We start from the raw sequence: 24,313 nt of genomic DNA on the forward strand, positions 1-24,313 counted from the left end.
ACCTGAGGATATTGTGCTAAGTGAAATAAGCCAGACAGAGAAAGACAAATGCTGCATGGTATCATTTATACGTGGACCCTAAAAAAAGAAAAAGAAAACGTTAAATTCATTGAAACAGAGTTGAAAACTGATTGCCGGGGCTGGGGAGGGAAAATAGGAAGAGATTGGTAAAAGAGTACAAATGTTCAGCTATAAGATGAATAAGGCCTGAGGATCTAATATAAATACAGTGACTATAATTAACACTGTGTAATATAATTGAAATGTGCTAAAAGCACAAAACTTAAATGTTCTCATGCTAAAAAATATAAATATGGGAGGTGAAGGATGTGTTAATTAACTGATGGTGGGAATCTTTTCACAATATATACATATACCATTGCACACTTTGAATACTTTAAATGTCTTACAATTTTATTTGTCAATTATACCGCAATAGAGCTGAAAAAATTCATGAATTGATGATTCAAGATGAATGTATAATTTTAAAGGGAAAATCAGCAATGATAATACAGATCATTCAAATTAGTGTCTATTGTCTTAAAAATAAAGAGAATCATATAGATAACAAGTAAAATATAAAATATTCCAATGTACTTTTCTACTTTTAGAACAGACATTTTTGGTTTCATTTCATCAAAACAACATTAAATCAATGTGTATTTATTTATTTATTTATTTCCTCACCTGAGGATATAAAATTTTCCACTTATCTTCAGATACAGTGGGAGGGAGAGAGGGAGGAAGAGAGAGAGAGAAATATCAATGTGAGAGAGACACACTAAGTGGCCAGGCTGGGGACAAACTGCAACCAAGGTACATGCCCCCAGTGGGAACCAAACCTGGGCCTCTCTGATCCACGGGCCAACGCACTAACTGCTGAGCCAAACCGGCCAGGGCAAATCAACGTTTATCTTAATATTATTGCCCTGGCCGGTTTGGCTCAGCGGTTGGAGCATCAGCCTACGATCCAGAGAGTCCCAGGTTTAGTTCCCACTAAGGGTGCGTGCCTCGGTTGCAGTTTGTCCCCAGCCCTGGTTGGTTGTGCTGGTGGCAGCCACTCAATGTGTCACTTTTATGTCAATATTTCTCTCTCTCTTTTCCTCTCTCTCCCTCCCACTCTATCTGAACAAAAAATAGAAAAAAATGTCCTCGGGTGAGGATAAAAAAAAATTATTCTAATATTATTAATTTTATACTTTTAATGTGTAGGTTAGTTAGGATATTATAGTCTATAGGAATTTATACCACATTTATACTATACCATACTGTAGCTACAGTAGTTACAGGAATTTATACCATATTTATGTAAGTAACATTGTATTTATATTATTTATATTCAGAAAACATTAGAGTAGAAACAATTTGTCAACACTGGGTGCCATATATTCCATTTCCTTGAAGAGGGGTCTACTCATTACTTAAGCTGAGATGCTGTGCCAGGACCATGAGAGAAACAAGGCGGCATAGTTTGTCACCCACTAACATTTTCATTGTAATCAATTCCCATTTGCACAGGGGCATTTGTTTTGTAACTGTTTCTTTGTGACTAGGGATGTAGAGTTGTGGCAAAAGTTCCTGTTTCATAAATCACCTTTGCCCATCACCAACCTGTAGAAAATAGGGTTTAAAGAAATGAGCTGGAGTGGCCTGCTTTCAACATCCCAAGCTACTGAGCAAGGCCAGGTCGGCTCCTGCCAACGATCCCGCCTCGCACTTGGGTTGCACTGCAAGGTAGGAGCTGCAGACTGAGAGGAACATCTGTCAGCTTCTCCAAGATCTCCCCGAGTTCATCACCCCGAAGGCGGGTCTTCTTGAGGAGAGACTGCCCATTGAATCTGTGAGTTTACTGCTCAGGTTTCAGTTTTCACTATTACTTTTAGTAAGTTCATCTTTAAAACATATTCATCTTTTGAAACATGTTTGTTTTTGTGGTGCCAATATTGTACTTTTAAATTTTCTTTAGGGTCACGAAGGGATGCTGCCTATGTTCCATTAACTCACAGAAATTATAAGCCATACTGAAGGAAGGAATCAGTCCAGCTGAAGAGCGTGTCAAAGGACAAGGAGACGGATAAAGACGTGGAGCTGCGCCAAGGGAATGACATGGATGAAGAGGAGGGAAAAGAGGAGAAAACCATGTTTCAGCCCCAAAGTAAGGCTTTTTGGTGTAGAAATACACAATTTCTAAACAGATAGCAAATTCATGTCAGTGCACAAAATACGGATATGAAAACCTGTAGCCCATTTGTGAAAATTACGTTTGTCGAGAACTCACTGAATTATTCAAAATCAAAACCAATATTTTAAAGGCTTAGAACTAAATTATTATCTGGAAAAAGGCATGGCTTATTTGTTCTGTTTTGTTGACACTTTTGTTTCACTTTTATCAGTTCCGCAGGACAGGGCCATGGTGCAAAAGGGGTTTTTACCAGAAATGAGTATTGAGTAACAGTCTCATCTTAAAATACTTTTGCAACTTGTTATGCAAAATCATAGTTGCAGAAAAATTGGTTTCTCTTAAGAGCTATTAAGCAGATTAGTTCTCCCATCTCTAGACCAGATTTTTAAAGCCATTCTCTTTCTTAGAAAACATTCTATGTGCATGCATACAGCAGGCAGTATGTGCTAAACTGCAGGCCTTTCACAAGTATGCCCATATATCAGAGGAAACTTTTCACCTAACTGCAATTTGGGTTAAAATAAGAATACAACAGTGCCATTTAAGGAATTATAGGCAGGGAAAACATTTAATTAATATCAAAATAATGCAATTTCCACCACTTGATTTCTACCCCTCCTTGTGTACCAGGCACAGAAAAATAACCTTACAGAACAATAAGAAATTTGCTTTTCTGTGAGAGTTATCTGTTGCATTGCTTTTTAAAAGCCATTTTTTTTAAAGCTTTACTTAGATTTTTTTTTTTTGGTAGGGGTTAATAGATTTATTGAATTTTCAGGAAATCCCAAATGAAAGTGAAATGCTAGAAGAAGAACATCAGTGTTTAGGCTGATGTTTGCTTTGGAACCCTCCCACCCCTAGAGTTTCTTCTCACATAGCCTGTGGGAAGGATTTGAGGATGGTAAAGGGATTGTGAGTAAAAGCCTAGAGGTGACCTGGTGACTCAGTGGGGGCATATATATTCTACCCAAGATTCTTTTCTGTTCTTTCTTCAGTTTAAGAACCTCTGCACCTGGAGGTCAGGTTCCCTGCTTTTCCTCTACACAAATCTTAGCCATCTAACAAGACCCCAGGATGTCTTTCCCCTGCACTTTATTTTCACGCCTGTCATTATGACAATATTGGGTCAATTTCAACTCTGGAGGTTCAGTCATTAATGCAGGTGCACTCTTTTTTTTTACCCTCATCCAAGGACATTTTTTTCCATTTTTTGTTCAGATAGAGTGGGAAGAGAGGGAGAGAGAGAGAGAGAGAGAGAGAGAGAGAGAGAGAGAGAGAGAAACATCGATGTGAAAAGGACACATCGAGTGGTTGCCACCCGCAACTCAACCAGGGCCGGGGACAAAGCGCAACCGAGGTACATGCCCTTAGCGGGAACCGAACCTGGGTCTCTCTGGACCACAGGCCGACGCTCTAACCACTGAGCCAAACCGGCCAGGGCTGCAGGTGTACTCTTAAAATGAGCACTAGTCCAATAATAGCAACCACTCCAAGGTGAGTTATTCATACAATCCCTATTGTGATGCCAGCCTCTATCCTGTTTCCATAGACCATGGTGCACCTGTAATGAGACTATCAGTGGCTACTCAACAGGCATCTGGCCAGACTCCTCCCCGAGTTATTGGTGTGGTTATAAAGAGGCCAGAGGTTAAATCAGAGGCAGTGCAAAAAAGCAGGAACATGATGTGAAAACTTTGCAGCTGGTACAAGAGAAAAACTGGCAGATGGAAATAAGACAGTGACCCACTAATAACCATTAGTTATAGTGCCTATTATGCATGTGAAATGTCACTAGTGAGACTGAGGAACTGCATTTAAAACTTTGTTTAATTTTAATTAATCCAAATTTAAACATAGCCACATGTGGCTGCAGTAATGGACAGTGTAGATGCAGAGCCAGATGTACAAGTTGACAGAGAGAGAGAGAGAGAGAGAGAGAGAGAGAGAGAGAGAGAGAGAGATGATAAGGGATTGGCTCACTCAATTGTGGAGGCTGAGAAGTCCCAAGATCTGCAGTTGGCAAACTGGAGACCCAGGAAAGTTCATGATCTAATTCCAGTCTGAGTCTGAAAGCCTGAGAAGCAGGAGAGCAAATGGTCTAAGTTCCAGTTTGAAGGCAAGTCAAAGGCAGAAGAAAACTGATGTCTCAGATTAAAGACAAGACAAAAGGGAAAAAATTCTGCCTTTTGTTCTATCCAAGCTTTCAATAGACGGATGAGGCCCATCTGCACTGGGGAGGGCCATCTGCTTTACTCAGCCTACCCATCCGCATTTAATCTCATCCAGAAACACCTTTATAGACACCCCAATGATGCTGAATAAACTGCCTGGGAACCCTGTGGCCCAGAGACAAGTTGACACAGGAAATTAACCATCACAGCTTCCTAACTGATTGGCCTGCTTCATCCCTGTCCTCTGCTGATCTATCCTCAACACAATAGTTGACAAAAACAAAAACAAACAACAAAGAACCCCCCAAAACAAACAAACAAACACATGATATGACTCCTCAGCTAAAAATTCTTCAAAATCTTTCCTTCTCAAGCAAAGTAAAATTTAAATACTATCATGACCACCAAGGCCCTACGTGCTTTGTTACCTACCCCTTACCCCACCACCTATTACTCTTTCCCCACTCATTCTGTTCCACCCATACTGATATTACCCCAGGAAGCCAGGCTTGCTCCTGCCTCAGTGCCTTTACTTTTATAGAACCCTCCAGTTTGAAATGGTTTTAACCCAAATATCCACATTGTTTCCTTCCTCAAGTGTTTTTTTTTTTTTTTTTAAATCTTAGAAGACTTTGTAATACTAACCCTCATCCTTTTTATTTTGCTTTATTTTTATTTTTTTGGAATAATTTTAGATTTACATAAATATTGCAAAAGTCCTATAGAAAGTTCCCACAGACCCCATTCCCATTTTCCCCATACGATTACCATCTTACATTAGTACGGCACCTCATTACAACTAAGGAACCAGTCTTGATACATTAGTATTAACAAAAGTCCATACTTTATTCAGATTTCCTTAGTTTTTACCTAGTGTCCTTTTTCTGTCCCAGGACCCCACCCTAGATACCACATTACCTTTCACTGTTTCTCCTTAGGCTCTTCCAGGCTATGGCAGTTCTTCCGACTTCCCTTGTTTTGGATGATGTTGAATGTCTCACTATTGGAATTTGTCTGATGTTTTTCTCAACTAGGGTTATGGGTTTTGGGGAGGAAGACCACATGTGGCATTTTCATCATGCCATATCAAGAGTACATACATGCCCTGGCCAGTTTGGCTCAGCGGTTAGAGCGTAGGCCTGTGGTCCTGAGAGACCCGGGTTCGGTTCCCGCTAAGGGCACGTGCTTCGGTTGCAGTTTGTCCCCAGCCCTGGATGTTTCTCTCTCTCTCTCCCTTCCTCTCTCTCCCTCCCACTCTATCTGTATAAAAAAGGGAAAAGTGTCCTCGGGTGAGGATAAAAAAAAAAAAAAGAGTACATACATACTGTCAATATAACTCATGACTGTTAACGTGGACCTTGATCACCTGGCTGAGGTGGTGTTTTTCAGGTGTCTCCATTGTAAAGTTACTCTTTTACCCCATTCCATAATTTTGGGAAGAAAGTCACTGTCAGCAAAGTATATTCATGGAGAGGGAAGTTCAGCCTCTCCTCGAGGGTGGAGTATCTGCATAAATTACTAGGAACTCTTCTTCAGGGGAGATTTCTCTCTTCTCCACCATTTATTTATGTCATTATGGACTCATAGATTTCTTTATTTACTTTGAGGTGTACTCCAATAGTTACTTTATTTATTTTGTAGCTCACACTGTTTCAGCCTTGGCCATTGGAAGCTCCTGCACTTCCTTGACATTAATGTGGGGCTTTTTCTTTGAGCACTTACTGAAACTTGTAAGCTTCAGCCTTACTTTTCAAGATACTTACCACATAATGTACCTCATATATAATACCTCACAAAACGTACACCTCGTCTGTTTCTTTCCCCGGGAATGCCAGGTGGTTGAGGGCAGCGGCTTGCGGTGTTTTGACCACGGCTGTAACCTCAGTGTTTGAGTGGATGCTCAGGTGGTAGCGAATGAATGAATGGACCTGGCTGACGTTGGCCCACTTCGGAGGGGTGAGGCCGGGTGGGTCCTGGGAAGAGCGTGCTCGGCCGCGCTGTAACCCGCAGCCGGGGGTTGGCCCGAGTTGCGACAGGTGCAGGGCCGGCCACACCCACGCTGAGACCCTGCTGCAAGTGCACGCGCCGCGGGAAGCCCACAGGCGGGCCAACGTCACCGGCGCAGCGGGGATTCCCAGGGAAAGTCCGGGGCCCCCAGGCCACCTCCCCGCGCAGGAGGCGCGGCACAGGGGAGATGAGAAGGGGAGTAAGGTGACAGGGCAGCGCCGAGAGCGTCGGCCCGCAGGGGCGGGGGAGGCAGGGGGGTCCGCCCGCGGCGGGCGCACAGGAGCGCTCCAACCCCAGGGGGCGGGGACGCGGGGTCCCGGCGCGGGCCTCTCGGGGCGGGGCCTGGTCTCCAGCTGCGGACGCGTCCGACGCCGAGGGGCAGGCCCGGCGGCGCCCAGATGCGGCGGCGCGGAGCTCGGGCGGCGCTGGAGGAGCCGCGGGAGGCGGGGAGCGGCGCGCACAGGTTTCCTGGCTCCGACGGCGCCCGGCGGGGAGCGGCGGCCGCACGAGGCAGGGCGTCTGAGCTCGCACGCTCTGGCCGGGTCCTGGTTCGTTTTCCTTTTTCTCTCTGTACCTCCCGGGGGTGGGGCCTGGCTGACTCAGGCTGGCGAGGGATGCCCCTGGGGGCAGGTCGGGTCCAACCCCGGACTCTGGGCATCTCCGAGGCGCGGCGTCGGGTTTCTCCTGTCGGACGGAGTGATTCCCGCCCTCCCAGTGGGCAAGGGACTGCGCGTCTGGGGCCCCTAGAAATTATTTCAGAGGCACCTACCTGTTGATAGGCTTCCCTTAAGCATTCGCCTAGGACGGCTTTTGCTTGAAGTCGAAAGGCTGGAGTTTTTTGGTTTTGTTTTTTAATTAGTGGGGGCATTACTTAGGTTTGATCACCTCTTCACTTCCTATTAGGTCACACTTTCTAAAAAATACCAGAATGGTTACTTCTTGACTTCACAGGATGAACCAGGAGCCAGCCAATGCCTGGAAATTGATACAGCTTTGAAAACTGCTCCTTCTAAGGCCACACGAGACTTTTTCTTTCTTTCTTTTTTTAAGGAGACTGAAGGCAAGAACTAGTGGCAGCACCTATGTGAACCACACTGTCAGAGAGGGAATTAAATTCTATGGTCCACTGCCACCAGCTGAGATCGGTATAACTTCCTGTGGTTCTCACGCACTTTATAAGCCGTTTCTCAGCAAAGGGAGGAGTTGTTATTTCCACAAGTATATCCAAAAATGAGTCACAGGCTGCTCTTTTGTGAGTCTTTGTTAATGAACTTTTGAAAATGAGGTCTGCTCTGGCCGTATTTAAGGTAAGACTCAGATGTAGCATGGGTGCACTGCTGAAATGGGGCCGGCTGTATAGGAAGTAACAGTTCAAGTGTTCAGTATCCTGCCTGATGGTACAGCATACCAGCTCGGGTCACTAGGCTGATGGAAGATACCATTTAAATCATATGCGTTGCCAAGGAGGCCCAGACGTGGTATGACACAGACATGTCATTGTACAGAGTGATTGTGTGTCACTCTCTGAATCGAAATATTTCGGATGGTTTGTCTTTAGTAAATTTCATGTGGCTAGAACCACATGAAAATTTTTGAAGAAGGTGGATACTAATTGGAGCTGAGAAATTAAAATGTTTAAAGTGATAGGCCTTATTGCAGCTAGGTAAGTAGCTCTTAGGAAGGACTGTACAGTACCTCAAAAGATAAGAGAGAAGGGTGCCCTGTGCCAGACTCTTCACTGAGCTCTGTCAACCTGTCAACCATGAATAAGACAGGATCCTGCCCACAAGGGCCCTAAAGACTAGTATGGAAGGTCAGAAATCCACTGGAAAGTTCAAGAGAAGGACATGAGCACTATGACAAATATGTGCCCAGAGCAGTCTCAATATTGACTGACTTTTCTGCAGGTCTGGGATTTTGAATGAATTGGGTTGTCATTGCTGGAAAAACGAGGAAGGCTTTGAGGTTAATCATCTACTTGTCTTTGTAAGCAGCCTGTTGTGCTTATTCAGTAAGCACTTTATGCAATAGTGATGTAAAAATAGATTAATTAGAAAGGCATGCTTTTAATGTTGTTTGGTGTTGTATTGTTTCATAACCATGTAAAAATAAGCCAGGTCTGTTATCAGCCTTAGACAATAGCAAAAACTTATAGTTACGTTCCTTTTTAAAAATAATAACCGGCCCAGGCTGGTGTGGCTCGGGTGGTTGGAGCGTCATCCTATACATCAAAAGGTTTGACCCTTTGTTGGGGTGTGTTTGGGAAGGCAACGGATCTATGTTTCTCCCCCCCCCCCCTTTCTCTCAAATCAGTAAGCAAGTCTTCAGATTAGGATTAACAAAATAGTGACTAATTAATGGCTTATAAATTTAAAACACCATATCGAAGCAACTTTCTGCTCATTGTTTTTATAGTTCAAATCCATCTTTTCTAACACATTATAGCTGTATAAGTCAAAATGAGTAAATCCACTGTGTCAAAGTTTACTATTGGGATTCAAATCTGCTGAAGTACTTTTGGACTTGAATCCAAAATCTATTTAGTTTATCTAATTCTGTAAGATATCCAACAGGTGAGGATAGCAGTGCTAAATTTGAGACTTTATTTTCACACTTCATTTCCCCCTTGAGAACCTCAAAGTCACTTTTACTATGAGAAAGAATTGAGTGTGTTCATCATCATCACACTCCCCAAACTTGGCACAGACTTTACTCCTGATAAATGTTAGGAAGAATGGGTTGATTGAATAATGAACCCTAATGTAAGAGGAGGGGCTGTCAGGAGGGGAGGGATAGGCCAGTCAGCCGCAGGATCAGCATCATCCAGTCAGGGACTCCAGCCTGTTTGGTTTGGACACAGGGTGGGGGTGGGGGGTGGGGAAAGGGCTGGAGAGACAGGTGGGGCCAGATTACAAAGGCCTGTGTGCCAGGCTGGAGCTGTGAGTTTATCCTAGAGAGGACTTTAAGCAAGTGAATTGTCAGAAATACGTTTTCAAAAGAGAATTTAGAACCAGGATGGAGAATAGATTGGATGAGGGTGACCCTAGCCTTAGGCAGACACAGAGTCCTGTGTCACTGTAATGTCTGAGAAGAAGGTTTAAGTCAGGCAGTGATAGCGAAGAATAGAAAAGAGGGAAGGAGCTGACAGATGTTTAATAGGTGGAACCTGGCCCTCCTTAGAAGTGGGCAGCAGTGAGGGAGAGGGGGGAGTTTAGGATGACTCCCACATTCCTAGTTAGTGACTAAAATAGCTTGAAGAGTAAGATAATGAACCGAAGGAAAATGAGAACCTCAAACAGTGCTTGACACATAATTACTATTCATTAAACTTTTTGATTGAATGAATGAATGAATGAAGAATAGCTAGAATTTATGGAGTGCCTGGTGCCAGGCACTATTCTAGGCCCATAATGTGAATTCAGTCTTTTCCTGCTCACTGCAGTCCTGTGAAGTAGGCACTGTAACTGACTGCTTCTGACAGGGCTGACGCGAAAGGGCAGTGTTAGTAACAGACAAGGCCAGAAACTGACCCCAAGCACCTGGCTCCAGAGCTTGCGATCTGAACCTACTGCTATGATGTGCCGTCTCCGTGAATGAGTGAATGAAGTCTCACACACTGTGGTAAACTTAAATTCGAGTCGGTGTCCTGATCCCCCAAATTCTCCCTCCTCCAGGAATAGCCAGTACATCAGATGGGCCCCCGGTGGCTCTGCTGAGCTGCATGCCCCTACCTCCACGCCAAGATATACCTGGTTGATCTAGGAATGAGCCTAGAATGATCAGAAACTTTCTCCTGAGAATTTTAAACATTTAAAAATTTTATTTTTATTTTTATTTTTATTGTTATTTTATTTGTGGATATTTTCCCATTGATTTTTTTAGATAGAGTGGAAGGGAAGGAGGGCAAGAAAGAGAAAGAGAAACATTGATTTGAGAGAGACGCTTTGATTGATTGCCTCCCGGGGGACCTGACCAGGGCTGGGGATCAAACCTGCAACCCAGGTACATACCTTTGAATGGGAATCATTACCTTCTGATACCAGGGCCAATGCTCTAACCGCTGACTCAAACCGGCCAGGGTGGGAATTTTAAACGTTTTAGAAGAAACTCACAGTGACTAACGCTTCCCAGAATTATAACAGCTGTGTCCTTTGCTGCCTTGGTTATCTCACTCTCAAGCTCTGAAGTCGAGAGCTTTGTGTTCCTTAGATGCTGTGACCTGTAATGTCCCTCCTGCGAGGAAGCAGCAAGGCTGGCCTGAGGGTATTGATCTCCAGGGCGCAGTTCCCTGGTGAAGAATCATTGACGAATGCAGTCAGGTCCTAACAACGCCAGACCTCGCAGTCCTGGTTTGTGATCTGACTTCTGCGGCCTGTTTTGTTCTGGTTCCACCCTAAAGCAGGTGCTTACCTGCCCTCACCTGCCTTCCACTTCCAGACCTTATTAAGAGAAGCTGGCCTGCGGTGTCCCCTGTCCTCTTGATTTGGGGCTGGGCAAAATGGCTCAAGTTCCTGGGGTTCAGGCCCTGCTTTCTGTTTGCAGCTGCAGGAAGTTTCCTTTGGTCCTGATAAAGGTATTTTTTACTAACTCCTCCTTCCCCCCGCCTCCCCGCACCAACTGACCCCAATTCTTCACTGTTCTCGTTGTTTCATGATTCAGCCTACCTTGACTCTGACTTTTGTTCAGTAAGTGGGGTCTAATTATCTTTTCCTCAGAGGGCTCTACTTTGGACCACTTAAGAATTATACACACTGAATTAATGTATCTAATCTGGATCAGCAACCTCATTTTAAGTTTGAAGTTTTAAATGGTCAGAAGTCTAAAACTTAAAGTTTTTACGTGTTTTCTCCACACATGATGAAAATGTTTCATTAAGTATTTCTTCAGTTTTATTAGGAAACCAAGATATTTATTTATAGCTTCCCAGAAGCCTTCTGGGATGATCCAGCCCACATGTTGACCTCTTGCTCTGAGTTCCTGTATCCCAGCCTGTAATTCATTCACTGCTCAGATCATGAGAAAGGGAATGGTTTTGGTTAATATTTCATGTGGGTTTGTCTTGCTTCTTCAGTTCTACTGTGGTTTCCCTGAGAGCAGAGAGCAGAGAGCAGAGAGCAGAGTTGAGGACTCTAGTAGATCTCTAAGGCCCTTGCAGTTCTAACCATTTTATCTTTTACTGATAATGAAACCATCTCTCAGAATAAGTCATTCATTGGTCACTCCTTCTGGGTCTGTGGATACCAGACATTATTTGCATATTTCATTCAAATTCTTTCTAAGGCTTAACAATTTGGTAATTTTAATATGAAACAGAGTTTAGAACTGATAATTTCCAAGGATCTGTGTTGATCTAATCAATGTTTTCACCTTAATTTGTGTGCTATTTTTTTCTTTTGTTTTCAGTGGATACAGTATCAGGGTGAACAAGAAAATACTAATTGCCTAGAAAAGTCGTCCCCATTTTTTTTTTTTTTTTTAATTTTCACACTAAGTGAAATAAGTCGGTTAGAGAAAGGCAAATACCATATGATTTCACTTACATGTGGAATCCAAAGAACAATATAAAAGAACAAACAAAACTGAAACAGATCCATAGATAGAGAACAGACTGGTGGTAGAGAACAATTTTTCCATTGATTTTTGCAGATATAGAGAGAGAGACAGAGAAAAACATCAATGTGAGAGAGACATATTGATTGGTTGCTTCCTGCATGACTCTGACCAGGACCAGGGATCAAACCTGCAACTGAGGCATGTGCCCTTGACTGGGAATTGAACCCATGCCTCTTCCATCTGCAGGCTGACGCTCTAACTGCTGAGCCAAACCAGCCAGGGCTAGTCCCCATTTTGTATACCCAACTGTTTTACTTGTTTCTCTGTTCAAAATGACATTCCATTACTCATTGTGTAACTTATTGGGTAATAATGTGAATTTTGACTTTACAGAGTAGTGGAAATTGCTCTGTTGGTATCTTCAGGTGGAAACAGTGAACAAGCATTGTTCTGTCTTCTGTTTCAGTTTCAGCATTGTAGCAATGCGCATCTCACCTCCTGATTTTACTTCTAATTTTCTATTATGTATGTGGGTATCTTGATTGGTGACACAAATCTGTTGACTTGAGATCAGTTGAACAGGATGTGGAAGCCAAATTGTATAGTTTCAGTAGATGTCCCTCTTCCTCCTCCCCTCTTCCCTGATTACTATATAACCAATATTTGGCAGCTATATCATATAATTGACAATATAATATAGTTCTTCATTATTTACAAAGAACTCTTATATGTATTTTCTCTTTTTAAAATAAAAAAATGTTCAATTACAGTTTACATTCAATATTATTTTATAGTAGTGAATGTTATTTTATAGTAGTTTCAGGTATATAGCATAGTAATTAGATATTCATATACTTTATAAAGCATTCCTCTCTGATATTTCCAGTACCCAGCAGGCACCAAACATAGTTATTACAGTATTATTTATTACATTCCCTATGCTGTACTTTACATCCCCATGACTATTTTGTAACTACCAATCTATACTTCTCAATCCCTTTTCTTTTTTCACTCTGTCCCCCAAACCTCCTCCCCTCTGGGAACCACCAGTCTGTTCTCTATTTATGGATCTGTTTCAGTTTTGTTTGTTCTTTTATATTGTTATTTGGATTCCCCATTTAAGTGAAATCATATGGTATTTGCCTTTCTCTAAATGACTTATTTCATTTAGCGTAATACCCTTTAGGTCCATCCATGCTGTTACAAATGATAAGATTTCATTATGTTTACAGCTGAGTAATATTCCACTGTGTATATGTACCACAGCTTTATTATCTACTCATCTATTAATGGGCATCTCGGTTGTTTCTATAGCTTGGCTATTGTAAGTAATGCTGCAATGAACATAGGGGTGCATATATTCTTTCAAAATATTGTTTTAGGTTTCTTCAGATATATACCCAGAAGTGGGATTGCTGGGTCATAAGGTAGTTCCATTTTTAATTTTTTGAGAAATCGTCAAACTGTTTTCCATAGTGGCTATACCAACCTGCATTCCCACCAGCAGTACACAAAAGTTCCCTTTTCTCCACGGTCTCTCTAACAGTTATTTGTTCATTTATTGATGATAGCCATCCTTACAAGTGTGGCGTGATAGCTCATTGTGGTTTTAATTTGCATTTCTATGATGATTAGTGATGTTGAGCATTTTTTTATATGCTTGTTGGTCATTTGTATGTAGACCTTTGTAGTGGGGCAGGGTCTCGGAGTCATCAGGATAAAGCCAGAAGAGTTCATATGGCCCAAACAGACCAAGATTTGGCATAGGAAGGGAGGGCTCTGCACTGGAACAGTGGTGCTGGACAGGCATGCAAGGGAAAAATTGCCCCTATCCTAGATCTACACAACTCAGTCTGTTTTGGATTCTGCCAGGGCCTCCTGGAGAACCTAAACTGGGCATGGGAGGCACCTGGAGTTGGGTAGGTGAGGCTAGTGGATCTCCTGTGGGGGCAGGGGCAAAAGTAGTTAAGCTCCTAGGAAGTTGAGGAGAATATCCCCCTTTCCCAGAGGCAACCCTTGAGTTTGCCTGGACCTCTACACCCTGGGTCCAGGCAGCTGACTTTTTCATAGGGTGTGATCTCCATAGAGCAGGGCTATAGGGAGTTGAGAGGGTGAGGCTTTTGCCTTCCCCCAGGCTGATGTCATATGGAAAGGAGTGTTCCATTCAGGAAAGCTGGCGTCTGTGGTGTGGGAGAGGGACTCGGCACAGGGACCCTGGTGGTTGTTCCTTCAGCTCTCCTCCCAGAGCCCACAGCCCAGTCTCCTCATACAAATCTAATCTGCGTCAGCCACTTTCCCTCTACCAGAGGCCAGGATAAGTAACTGCAAATGTGATTGTGTGCACTGGACCTTTAAGAGGGTGCCTGTGTCTCTAGCAGACTACTGTCTCTCCCTGGTGGACAGAATCCCTACTGATTTTCACAGCCAGATGTTATGTGGGCTCCTCTTCCTTGCTCTGGTACCCTGGGCTTGGGAGCCAGGGAGCCCATTGTGGGGTTGAGACCCCACACTCCTCAGGTGAAACCTTTGCAGCTGAGATATTCCTCCAGACTCTCAGCTACTGCATGTGGGTACAGGGCCAGCCCTTTTTGCGTCTCTGTCCTTCTTACCAGTCCTGTTGTGGCTTCTTCTGTAAATCCTTGGTTGTAAGACTTCTGTTCAGCTAGTCTTCAGTTGGTTATTCAGGTTGATTGTTGATATATATTTATCCTCACCTGAGGATATTTTTCCATTGATTTCTAGACAGAGTGAGAGGAAGGGAGGGAGGGAGAGTCGGAGAGAGAGGGAGGGAGGGAGACAGAGAGAGAGAGAAAAAAACATTGATGTGAGAGAGATACATTGATGTGAGAGAGATACATTGATGTGAGAGAGATACATTGATCAGCTGCCTCTCGCACGACCTTGACCAGGGCTGGGGATTGAATCTGAAACCAAAGTACATGCCCTTGACCGGGAATTGAACCCGCAGCTCTTTGGTCTGCAGACCCTCGCTCCAACCTCTGAGCCAAACCAGCCAGGGCAATTGTCCTATATTTTAGTTGTAATTCTAGTTTAGTCCTGGGAGGAAGTGAGTGTAAGTTCTACCTACTCTGTTGCCATCTTGGATCCCCTCATTTTTTTCTCTTTTAATTCCTATAAAAGCCTCATAAAATAGAAATAATAAGTAGTGTTATTATTGTTGTTTTCTGTATTAGAATTTTATGGGTGAAGAAGGAAACACTTGGAGAGATTGAGTGACCACCCAACATTATCCAAGAAGTAAGGTGCAGAGGCTGACTACAGTATGCTGTCAGTACTTAAACAAAGGAGGCACGTTCAGTATATTAGGTCAATGACATTCCCTGGAAATAGACTCTGAAATTTATGTACAGGAAATTAATTGGCAGGTTCTCTGGGAACAAGGCTTGGCAGGGAGAGAGGTCAGCAAGTTTATGCAGAGGGAGAAATTGAACCATAGTGCATGTTTAATGGTGGCCTCAACAGAAGGGAACTTTGGAGCTGGGATGACCCTTCAGAACTGTTCTGTCACCTCTACACAAGGGAGCTGGTCATTGTGTTCCTCAACTCGGCTGTGCCCAGGCTGAAGGAGTAATCGTGGGTTAACAGCTTCCTTCTGTCAAGGGCAATTCCTGGAGTTGTGAGCCCTTGGCAGCCAATATTTCCAGCAACTGGAAAAACGAGAGCCTTGGTCGTAAAGGCGATCTGAGAATCAAATCATCCGCAACATTTGTGTGGAAGAGCGCATCCTCCTCTGCAAGAACGTGCTTGTGACTTTCTGACCTAGCAGAGTGGAACCATCACTCTGCTGAGTGGAACCAGAAAGTTGGCATTTCGTCTAAGGTTCTTAAGGATTTAGAATAGCTGACCAGATAGCAAGAAGACAGGACTCTGAATTCTAGGAAGATTAGAGCAGAAGAAGAGGCAGGGGCGGGTAGACCAGGACAAGTGAAGCAGTGGCGCATTGTAGACAAGACTAACAAAACCCTTGGCTGTCCAGATAACTGAAGTGTAGTGCACACTGGTCTTCGCCATAATTCTAGGCTTTAACATTGTTAAATGGTAACTAGTTTTGTGATATTAGACTCCATGTTTTCTCTCTTCTCCTCCTCCTTCTCTCTCATCTTTTTAAGCCATTGAAAGGCCCCAAAACAGTCTATTGCATCTCACTAAAGCCTGTAGGTTATAAGCATCAGGATTATCTGGGCTATTTAAAAACACCACCCATCCCCAAACAACAACAACAAAGAAAACAGGAAGGGAAGTCCAGGCCCACATTCAGGATCTACTAGAACAGAATTTTTAGGAGTAGAACCCAAGAATTGAGATTTTTACAAATTTTCCCTAGGTGGTTTTGATACGTGCCAGAGTTCCGGAACCATTGCTCTAAACCGTTATGCCCTTACTGGTGACCAAGCCTGCTAGGATTTTCAAATGAGCAAGAAGCCATGAGAACCATGGGGCAACAGAGGAATACCTCAGCCTTAATCCCAGCAGGCTCGACGCAGTGACATCATCTCTTATTTTTCAGAGTACTTTCCTGGTATGGCCAACAGAGAGCCCAGCCCAAATTCCTTGGCTTGCTTCTGACCAAGATTCCTGGAGAGAGAGGGGGCGATGTGTCTGGCTGGGCCCTTTAATAACTTAGATACCTGGGTGAGAGCTGCCAAATTCCTTGAATAGTTGTAGATGGGGAAGTAAGAGGGATGGGGAATCAGAAACTTATAGGAATCAGTACATTTTTAGGGGAATAAGAAGGTTCCAGGAAATCTTATGCCAGGTGAACCTTTGAGGTACTGTCTTAAAATCTTAAATGACCACCCTGGCCGGTTTGGTCAGCCTGGGGACCAGAGAGTCCCAAGTTCGGTTCCCGCTAAGGGCACGTACCTCAGTTGCAGTTTGTCCCTGGCCCCGGTTGGGGTTGTGTGGGTGGCAACCACTCGATGTGTCTCTATCACATTGCTGTTTCTCTCTCTCTCTCTCTCTTCCTCCTTCTCTCCCTCCCACTCTGTATCTCAAGATAAAATGCAGAAATGCCCTCGGGTGAGGATTAAAAAAAAATCTTAAATGACTATCCAAAAGAATGAAAGAGATACCTATGACTGGAAAATATATTTTCTGATTTATTGAAATAGGGAATTTTTTTTTCTTCAAAAGGAAAAAGCACTTTTAAATTTTTACCAGTTTTGCGTCAGTCCATTGCAGGAAATACTAGTCACCCAAAGAATAATCTGATAACCTCCGAGGACAGGGTGATAAGCTTTGGGCATCAGATTGCTGTGGTCCCCGTACCTTCAGCCTCCCCTCAGGTGGTCTCTGCTTGGGTTTCCTTCCTCTTTCCCTTGCTCATCTAACTGCTTTTAAACTATTTAGAATCAGTTCATACACCCTCTTCTCCAAGAAGCTTCCCCCCCTCACCCAGGTTGAGTTCACCACCCTCCGATGAGCTCAGAAAGTAGTCCCATATATCTCTCTGTTACTATACTTACTGTCATTATTCTCTTTACTAGCCTGCGAAGAGACCTAGCCTGTGAGGAGACCTAGCCTCATCAAGAATGAGAGAAGGAAATAACCATTCTGGTGAACATAGCTATCCAACAAATATTCATCGAGGTTATCCTATGTGCTGGGTGCTCCGGGGTACGTGACAAAGAAGTACAGACCCTGACCCCATGGAGCTTATGGGCAGTAAAGCAATTACTAGAGTATGGTGAGAATTTGGAAAGAGAAAGCACTAGAGCCAGTAGCCAGGCTTAGTATAAGGTCAGAGAGAGTTACCCATTCTCCTGAATGTAAATATAAAAATAGAAATATAAAAATGGAAGCTAGAAGGCTGGCTTTGGTTACAGGACATTAGACCACTTTTTAACAAAGGAAGATCTTTTAGTTTATCTAGTTAAAAACTAACCAATCCTGTGTGTGCGTGTGCGTGTGTGTGTGTGTGTGGGGGGGGATAGTGGGGGGGTGTATGTCTCCAGTTTGTGAACACATGCATTGGCAAAGAGAGAACAAGAAAATGACCTTGTCATTCTTTGAGTAAAATAAATAGCAAGAAACAGAGAAGGAAGTTTCTGTGTTTCATTCAAGGTGTCATAGCTAGAAGTTAATTTGTTTAAACTAAAATAAACTTAAAGCTCTGAAAATCATGGGATTATCTCACAGCTTTTTAAAAGTAAGTTTTAAGAATCTGATGATTCTGGCCGAGGAGGGTGTTGACAGATTTGCTTTTGCGTTGGTGTAGACCAAGTTTGAAGCCCATTTGCTCAGAGGTGAGTGTCTGCACTTTCCATCTTTCCACTTTGCTTTCGGACCTGGTGCGGGAGGATGCAGCACTAGGGTGTAGTTTGTAGCTTCCATGTGGTTGGATTCCCGGTCAGGCTCTCTCCCCAGCAGGGAGCGTGCAGGAGGCAGCCCATTGATGTTTCTCTCTCACATGAACGTTTCCCTCTCTCTCTTTCTTTATCTCTAAAAAAAAAAAAATCTATAAAAACATATTTTAAAAATGTTGTCATTATCCTAGAATACTGATAAATGCTTGGTTTTACTTTCAATTAGTGTTGCTTATTGAGTTTTCAGTTTTAATTCTTTGATGCCCCTGAGGCATATTATTGGATCTATGGTAAGGATTAGAGATAAGTAAAATTTCACTATTTAATTATACCAGCCTGGCCACTTAAATTTTTTCCTCCCCTATGATTTTTGATGGCTTCTTCTTCATATACTAACATTTTTATATATAATTGGTCTGTTTCTCAGTATTTTTAAATGTCCATTTATTTAGTTTTTATGTTTCCAAAAATATCATGCTTTTAATTATTGTCTTATGATAACTACTAGGGCTTCCCCCACATCACTGGTGCTGTGTTCTTTTCCATTTATAAACAATTTTAATCACTTTTCATTTGAGCCTTATTCATGGATCATGTTCTTTTTGAGAATTTTTTTTTTAAACCCGGGTGAGACTTTTGGATTTAGTTCAATCAAAAAATTAACTTGGAGAGAATTTTGGATTCCACTTATAAATGTGTATGTGTTAACTCTGAAGTTGAATCTGCTAAGAGATGTTCATATGAGAAAGAGAGAGAGGAAGCGAGCAGGCAAGAGAGAGGGTTCCTCAGTGAACATTTACAGCATTTCCCTTTTGGTTAGTGCTTTAGATTTTTAGAAAGTTGTTTGTTTCTTTCTCTTTATCTCCTTCCTTCACTTCCTCCCCCCCTTCCCTCCTTCCTTCCTTTTTTCTTTTTCTAGTTTTAATTTTACCAAACCTATACATATATCATTAAAGGGTCAACCAGTGGTATAAAACTAATAAAAAGTGAGTGTCTAATGAAAAAAGTTAATCCCTTCCTATTCCATTTCTTTCTCCACAAAGGCAACCACTTTCAACTATTTTTGATGATTCTTTTGGTATTTATATTCATGTCTCTAAATAACACTGCTCTTATTATCTCTTTATTTTTCCATTTTAGGCCTTACCTATTGACTTTTCTTCATGGAAGGTGTTCTGGCTCATTCTCACCCCTCCCCCCAGACACCCACCCTTCATGTTTCCCTCCCACCCTCCCAATATGCAGATCAGAGTTTGACTTATATGACTCTTCAGTGATTATATTTCTATGGTTATAAAAATGCTAATGACAATTGAGACATGTATTATATCATGATTACTTTTCCATAACTACATGATAATAATAGTCACTAGTATTATTTACATTTTTGGAAGTTAATTGTCTGTTTTATTGTTGTTCAATTAGTTTTATTTATACTTACAACCTATTTAACCCCAAATTGTCTAAGTCTCCTATCAAGAAATGTTGACCTATCAGGAATTATTTCAGTTTTCTCTTTCTGAGGAAATCCTGCCTCCAGCACACTCACCTAATCTAGACAGATGGTCTTCAAGTTCGCAGCTGGCCATTGTCCTGGGCGCCCTCTGCCTCTCCCGTGTTGGATCTTGTGTTAGGATTTTATATTCTGTACCTTTGTATACTTCGCTTCCTTGTTTTGTTGGACTGCATTCCGTAGTCTCTTCCTGAGAAAGACGACATGAGAGAGAAAATTTGAGACTTTGTATATCTAAAAAAAATCTTTATTTTATTTGCACATATGATTGATGAGTATAGAATTGCTGAACGTCGAATTCTGGGATGAAAATACATTTTACTCAAAAGTATAAAGATATTTTAAATACATCATTTCGTTATTTTTAGTTTCCATTGTTAGTATTTCGATTTCCTAAGAGTTTTGACTCTGCTTTGTAGGTGATGCCCCCCCCCCCCCCACACCAATCTCTTCTTCTCTCTCTCTAAGCTTATATGATGTCCCCACTCTGGAATTCCTGTTATTCAGAATTTGAACTTAAAGGACTAGACCTCTAAGTTTCACATGCTTACTGCTGTTTTTAATCTTTCTTCCTCCCTCCCTCCCTCCCTCCTTCCTCCCTCCCTCCCTCCCTCCTCCCTCCCTCCCTCCCTCCCTCCTCCCTCCCTTTCATTTTATTCCTTAATGTCCATTCTCCTGCCTGTAGGATATAGGTCAGTGTGCTGGACAGTAGGTGAAGGAAGAGGGCTTGGAGGCCCAACTTTCCTTAAAAACATTCAACTGAGCCCTGGCTAGTTTGGCTCAGCCATTGGAGCGTTAGCCTGTGATCCAGAGTCCCAGGTTTGGTTCCTGCTAAGGGCACATACCAAAACAAACAAACAAACAAACAAACAAACAAATTCAGTTGATTCTCTCCTTTTCAATTGGGTATCTCTAACTTAGTCTAGATTCAGAGTCTAGCCTGTGTAATCTCCTGCCCAGGTAGGACAGGAGATGGTGGATATTCTTTCTTCTTTTTTTCTTTAATCCTCATTTTCCATGGTTGTTCAGATAGAGTGGGAGAGAAAGAGAAACATCGATGTGAAAGGGACACATCGAGTGGCTGCCTCCTGCACAACCCCAACCAGGGTTGGGGATGAATTGCAACCAAGGTACATGCCCTTGACTGGAATTGAACCTGAGACTCATTGGTTCGTGGGCCACGCTCTAACCACTAAGCAACTGGCCAGGGCTATTCTTAAAAAGGCTTCTAATCAAATCATATTTGTTGTTACTCCACCATCACCTTCTTTTCCATAGGTACTCAGCCTTTACTTATGATTTCAGAGCCTTTGGGTGTTTGTTTTATGGTGAAACTTAGGTTGTTTCTTGGCCTTCTCCACTGTTAGCTTAGGAGTCCGCTTTCTTATTCCTGCTAGGCTAATGATCATTTGCCCGTTTGCTTTACAACTTCCAAAATTTTGTCACTGCCCTCTTGTCTCCTGTTCTTTATCCTAATTGGCATATGCTTTTTTGAAAGTTTCTTTAGTGAGATTTTGAAAGGGAGCAAAAGAAATGTTCACTTTGCCATTTTACCCAGAATATAGAAGTCTTCTTTAAAAATACAAATGTGTTTTCTGGTTTGAGTAGTGTATTAAGCTGCTAGCACATAAGAGTGCATATATTCACCAAAATTTGCTGCCTTAGAAAATAGAGGATGGGCCATAGTGCTGGGATGTTTAAGTGGCAAGTTTGAATTTAGTAGGGGAGGAAGGGTGAGACATGTCTGGCTGGAGGGTATGTCTAGAAGGAAGGCAGGATAAGATAGTCACAGTGGAATTTCTTTTGGTCAAGACAGATTGAGAGCAGTAAGTAAAAAGTACATGACTCAGCTATTACGTACAAATGATCCTGTTGATGTTTATGGAGAGTGTGTATCTTTACCACCGTGAGTCAAATCATAAGGATCGCATGAGTTGAGAATTCACTCTCTCTGTGTCAGGCACCTGACCAAGTACTCCTTGAAGGTGATGGTGTTATTTCAATTTGCTCAGAGCTGGGAGTCCGGTGCAGGTTTATTTGACTTTGCAGCCTCTTTTAAATGCTAACCTCATTGACACCAGTTACTGAAATTAAGAAATATTTTGTAATCACACAGAAAATTAAAGATGGATTTCCCTTATTGTCTTGATAGTTCTGTCTTTAAATATGCTGAGATCAGGAAGTTGCATAAGTCAGTTTTGGTTTCAGCTATGTCTGTATTTCAAATATTTCAAAAGTGTTTCACATTTCTGAAATCTGTATTTCTTTCTTTAAAAATGCTCTCTATATGCTTTTTTTAAATCTAAAAATATATATTTTGAGGGACTGAGACCATGTCTGTTTTGCTTATTGAGCTAATGTCATCTTCTCATATTGCCTGGCACATAGTAGATACTCACTAAATACTTGTTAGATAAACACATGTAAGTCTCTGTCATAGTAGCCTATGCAAACACGTGTCCTGAAAGCTGTTGGCAAGAACACCAATCCCATAGTCTATTTTATAAATGTGACTTAAAGCTAGTAAAAAGGATGCCTAACTAGGTTTGTAAAAATAGAAGAGCCCAGCAGCTGTGGCTCAGTGGTTGAGCATTGACCCATGAACTAAGAGGTCGCTAGTTCGATTCTCATTCAGGGCACATGCCCAGATTGTGGGCCTGATCCCCAGTGAGGGGCATGCAGGAGGCGGCCAGTCGATGTTCTCTCTCATCAGTGTTTTTATCTCTCTCTCCCTTCCTCTCTCTAAAAATCAATAAAGAAAAAAAATTAGAAATAAATAAATCTGACTGCTTATTTAAAAAAAAACTTGTAGATGCCATCATTTCTATGCTGTTGCATATGTTTTAGCTAATAAAATTGAGATATTTTAATATAATGTTAAAATCTAATTATAATGAATCCACAACAGAAAATAAAAATGAAAGTTATGGTATTTAAAATTATATGCATTTCATGGTTGCTGGGAATTATTCTACATGGATATTGACAGACTATGCATGAAAGAACAAGTAAAATTATTCTTTAGCTATAGAATTTCCTGCCATTTTGATCATATAGGAAGTTACCTACTGATTCCAATTATGACTCTTACCAATACAACTGAAAAGATGTAACATCTCTTTATCCAAAATAGAAGTTCACATATAAGGGAAAATGTAAGTTCTGTTAATATTAAAAAGTCTGTAAGATTGTTTTTCACACTATAGATAATATTTATAAATAACTAAACAACACAACTACTACATGGAATGATTTATAATGGGTAAATGTATAATAAATTTGGTCAGCTCCTACTTTTTAGTTTATTAGTTTTGTTTAGCAGGGTGTTGTTTTGTCTTCTTAATAGGTATAATGTGAGATTTTTACTTTTTAATTGAGGTAAAATTGGGATATAACATTATATTAGTTTCAGGTATACAACATAATAATGTGGTCTTTGTACACGTTACAAAGTGATCACCACAATGAGTCTAGTTCCATCCACCACCATACAATTGAACCCCTTCACCCATTTCATCCAACACCAACCCTCTTACCCCTTTGATAACCACCACTCTACTCTTTTATCTATGAATTTTGTTTTGTTCTTTTTTTTTTTTTTAAGATTCTACATATAAGTTAAGTCATATGATATTTGTCTTTGTCTGACTTATTTCACTTAACATAATAACCTCAAGGTCTGTACATGTTGTTGCAAATGATAAGATTTCATTCTTTTTATGGCTCAGTAGTATTCCATGGTATATATATACCACATGTGCTTTATCTGTTCATCTGGGTATACACACTTAGGTTGTTTCCATATGTTGGCTATTGTAAATAAAGCTTCAATGAACATAGTGCATATACGTTTTCAAATTAGTGTTTTCATTTTCTTCAGATAGTGGAATAGCTGAATTATATGGTAGTTCTATTTTTAAATATTGAGGGGCCTCCATATTTTCATAGTGGCTGCACCATTTTATATTTCTACCAACAGTGGGTGAGGGTTCCCTTTTCTCCACATCCTTTCCAATACTTGTTATTTCCTGTCTTTCTGATAATAGCCATTCTAGCATGTGTGAGATAATATCTCATCATGGTTTTGATTTGCATTTTTCTGATAATTAGTGATGTTGAACATCTTTTCATGTGCCTGTTGGACATCTGTATTTCTTCTTTGGAGAACTGTCTATTTAGGTCCCCTACCCATTTTTAAATTGGATTATTTGTTTTTGCTGTTGGATTGTTTGAATTCTTTATATATTTTGGACACACACACACACACACACCTCTTACCAGATATATGATTTTCAAATATTTTCTCCCATTCAGTAGCTTGCCTTTTTATTTTATTGATGGGTTTCTTTGCTGTGCAGAGGCTTTTCAGTTTGATGTAGTCACACTTGCTTATTGTTGCTTTTATTATCTGTCCTTTTGGAGTCAGATCCAAAAATTCAACAAGACCAGTGTCAAAGAGCTTGCTGTCCATGTTCTCTTCTAGGGTTTTATGGTTTCAGTTCTTACATTCAAGTCGCTAATCCATTTTGACTTTATTTTTGTGTGTAGTATAAGGTAGTGG

The 24,313-nt window shown here is 41.5% G+C and overlaps 1 protein-coding gene across 2 annotated transcripts in view; it reads left to right on the plus strand.

The window, feature by feature from the left end:
- Window positions 1–1,613: 1,613 nt before the first annotated feature.
- Window positions 1,614–24,313, plus strand: part of STX11 (syntaxin 11) — a 57,085-nt gene continuing 34,385 nt past the window's right edge. The window contains exons 1-2 of one of the 2 annotated variants that reach the window (XM_036247952.1): window positions 1,614–1,840; window positions 1,967–2,155. In XM_036247952.1, coding sequence (XP_036103845.1) covers window positions 2,107–2,155 — 49 coding nt within the window. In that variant the 5' untranslated portion in view covers window positions 1,614–1,840; window positions 1,967–2,106. Of the gene's footprint in view, window positions 1,841–1,966; window positions 2,156–6,845; window positions 6,909–24,313 lie in introns of those variants that run through there. The other variant, XM_036247953.1, reaches the window with a different exon arrangement.

The sequence above is a fragment of the Molossus molossus genome, unplaced genomic scaffold, assembly GCF_014108415.1.
Source record: "Molossus molossus isolate mMolMol1 unplaced genomic scaffold, mMolMol1.p scaffold_m16_p_8, whole genome shotgun sequence".
Classification (NCBI taxonomy): Eukaryota; Metazoa; Chordata; class Mammalia; order Chiroptera; family Molossidae; genus Molossus; species Molossus molossus.